Source organism: Aristolochia californica, unplaced genomic scaffold, assembly GCF_029961685.1.
Source record: "Aristolochia californica isolate CCGP_79_NKW_82.1479 unplaced genomic scaffold, dmAriCali1.0.hap1 SCAF_13, whole genome shotgun sequence".
Lineage (NCBI taxonomy): Eukaryota > Viridiplantae > Streptophyta > Magnoliopsida > Piperales > Aristolochiaceae > Aristolochia > Aristolochia californica.
Genome location: NW_027181804.1, coordinates 23134454 through 23136693, shown reverse-complemented (window position 1 = coordinate 23136693; position 2240 = coordinate 23134454). Strand labels below are relative to the sequence as shown.

The 2240-nt window shown below is 47.5% G+C and overlaps 1 protein-coding gene across 1 annotated transcript; it reads right to left on the bottom strand.

Moving 5' to 3' along the window:
* Positions 1-2003, bottom strand: LOC137948825 (glucan endo-1,3-beta-glucosidase 11). Its single transcript, XM_068795003.1, has 4 exons — positions 1664-2003; positions 945-1570; positions 329-799; positions 1-188 (listed from the first exon to the last, which is right to left on the bottom strand). The coding sequence occupies exons 1-4, from the start codon at positions 1710-1712 to the stop codon at positions 114-116; spliced, it is 1221 nt and encodes a 406-aa protein (XP_068651104.1). The 5' UTR covers positions 1713-2003; the 3' UTR covers positions 1-113.
* Positions 2004-2240: the final 237 nt, after the last annotated feature.

The following is a 2240-nucleotide window of genomic DNA, read 5'->3' as shown; positions in this document are numbered from 1 at the left end:
TTTTGTTAAAAAAGCTAGATCCTAAATAGTGAATTAATGATACAAATATCGTATGCCTTCATGTGATGGCCACAAAATCAAAACAAAACGAGAATAAATACACAGGGCCCAACTCAAAGCGAGAACAAAGTCCAAAACACGAACAAGAGGCCCAACAGAAAAATCGCCATGTCACACCGCTGCGAGCCCTGCAACACGAACACGGGTAAATATGTTTATCAGCAGACTTCAAATCGAATTTGAAGAAATGAATCTGTAGAAATGAGAATCATGGCGGTGTCAAAATGGATTGATTTCCCAGAAACAGACGGTGGGTGTAGAGATTCACCGTCGCGAAGGAGATATTGAAGAAACCGGGGGTCGAACTGTCTCCCGGGAAAGGCGTAACGGCGGTTCCGCCCCCACTTCCTGTCGAGCTGCTTCCATTGCCGCTGCTTGCCGCCAGCTGGTACACCGGCGTTCCATCTGGCTTGAACAGTCCGTAGTTCCTCTCCGAAGTTGGACCATGCTTCAAATTCTCGTTGAACAGGGCAAACACGTAGACATCTAAGTCTTGGTTGGGTCTAAGAGGCGTCCCCTTCTTTTCGGAAAGGAGCTTCATCAGATTCCCGTTGTACTTCCGGGCGTTGTCCAGCGTCGCGCCGACCTCGTCTGCGTCGCCCTTGGACGGCCACCCCGTCTCTGATATGTGAACCGGCAGCTTTCCGTATCCCAACAACGCCAAAGCTGCATAGACAGCGTCGATTTGTGCGTGTAACATGTTGTCGTAATGGAGATTTGACGTGCTGTCCACTATACCCTGAATTGAAAAGCAACCCAACAAGAGACTCGATCCAATGAAGAAGAACATTTCGATCTTGGAAAGCGTAAGCTTGGTAAGAGAGGAAGGGACACCTCCTTCGGATTCGCCTTGTATGCAAAAAATAGGAACACATAAAGCATACCTGGTTTGGTTGAAAGAGGGCGAAATCCAGGGACACCTCCTTCGGATTCGCCTTGTACGCAAAAAATGGATACGCGTTGATGAGAAACGGAGAACCCGTCTTGGAGTGGAAGCTCAAGATCGGGGAGATGTACTGCCTCAGATCCGGGCGAAAAGCTCCGGCCGAGGGCGGATAAGAGGTCTGAAGGACCGCCAGGGAATGCGTCGTCGTGACGCTGATCTGTTTATCGAGACCCAGGGAAATCAGCGCGGCATGGATGTTTTGGATAGCTGGAAGGAGATTTTCCATCATTGTCTTGTCATTTCCGGTCAAGATCTCATTTCCCACGGTGATTGTGGTTATTTTCGTGGCAGGAAGGTAGCACTGCACATTCTCTTTAACCCAGGCAACGGCTTTAGACTGATCTTGCATCTTATCCAGACACTCATTTGCCAGGCCGACAATGAATTCGACGCCGGTGTTGGCGAATGCGCGAAGAACACGAGGGTTGGAGTCGTAAAGCTTCACCTTCTTCACACCGATCGATTGGAGAAGCGGGGCTACATTTTCCGGCGAGGGCAGATTGTTAGCTACCTGCCCGTAGTTGATGCCGATTGAAGAAACCAACGTTGGCAATATTACAGACCCTGTAAACACATTAGCCGGAAACAGTTCACACACCGGAAAACAAAAGAAACTCCGAAACAGAAAGCTAAAAGCGTACAAAATGTAAGCAGTACCTGACGAGACAAGCAGAAGAGTAATCAGTGAGGAGAAGAGGCTCGCCATTGAAGGGTGGACGAAGAGGGAGACAACTGGAACCAGTAACTAGAGCCACCACTGAGCGACAAACTGCTTTGAACGTGGGAATGGATTAACGGCGTGAGAGTTATCGAGAAGGGGCCTTTGACATCAATCCTCGTCAGCTTGACATGACGGAGCTTAAAACCTGGATCACTTGACAGAAAAACTTGTCCTCACAATCGTGTTCAAATCAGAATATCACTTCTTCGACGAAATTTTATTCCCATAACAGAGCTCAACTGTTCCTAGACTAAACGGAGAAATCAAAGTCTATATTTCAGTTTATTTATAGGAGCTAGATGAAAGGAATTTCGCTCTAGCTACAACAAAACTGTGCTGCTTTCATCTTTCCCATTATTGAAAGAATTTTCCTGTTCAGGCCGCCTTCGTCGTTTATGTCCAATGGAGGACCTTTCTGTCTTGTCTCACTCATCCCCCATACGCTTCTGGCCCCCCTTTCTTCTTATTTTCAAGTGCTTTCCCAGCTCCAGTCCAGTAAATATACAGTAAATA

Bases quoted from the DNA above. Each gene is read 5' to 3' on its own strand.
- LOC137948825 (XM_068795003.1), bottom strand. From the start codon at position 1,712: ATGGCGAGCCTCTTCTCCTCACTGATTACTCTTCTGCTTGTCTCGTCA. The intron at 800-944 runs GTATGCTTTATG...TTTTCAATTCAG, and splicing joins CCCTCTTTCAACCAAACCAG to GGTATAGTGGACAGCACGTC. The intron at 189-328 runs GTGAATCTCTAC...TTCGTGTTGCAG, and splicing joins TCAATATCTCCTTCGCGACG to GGCTCGCAGCGGTGTGACAT.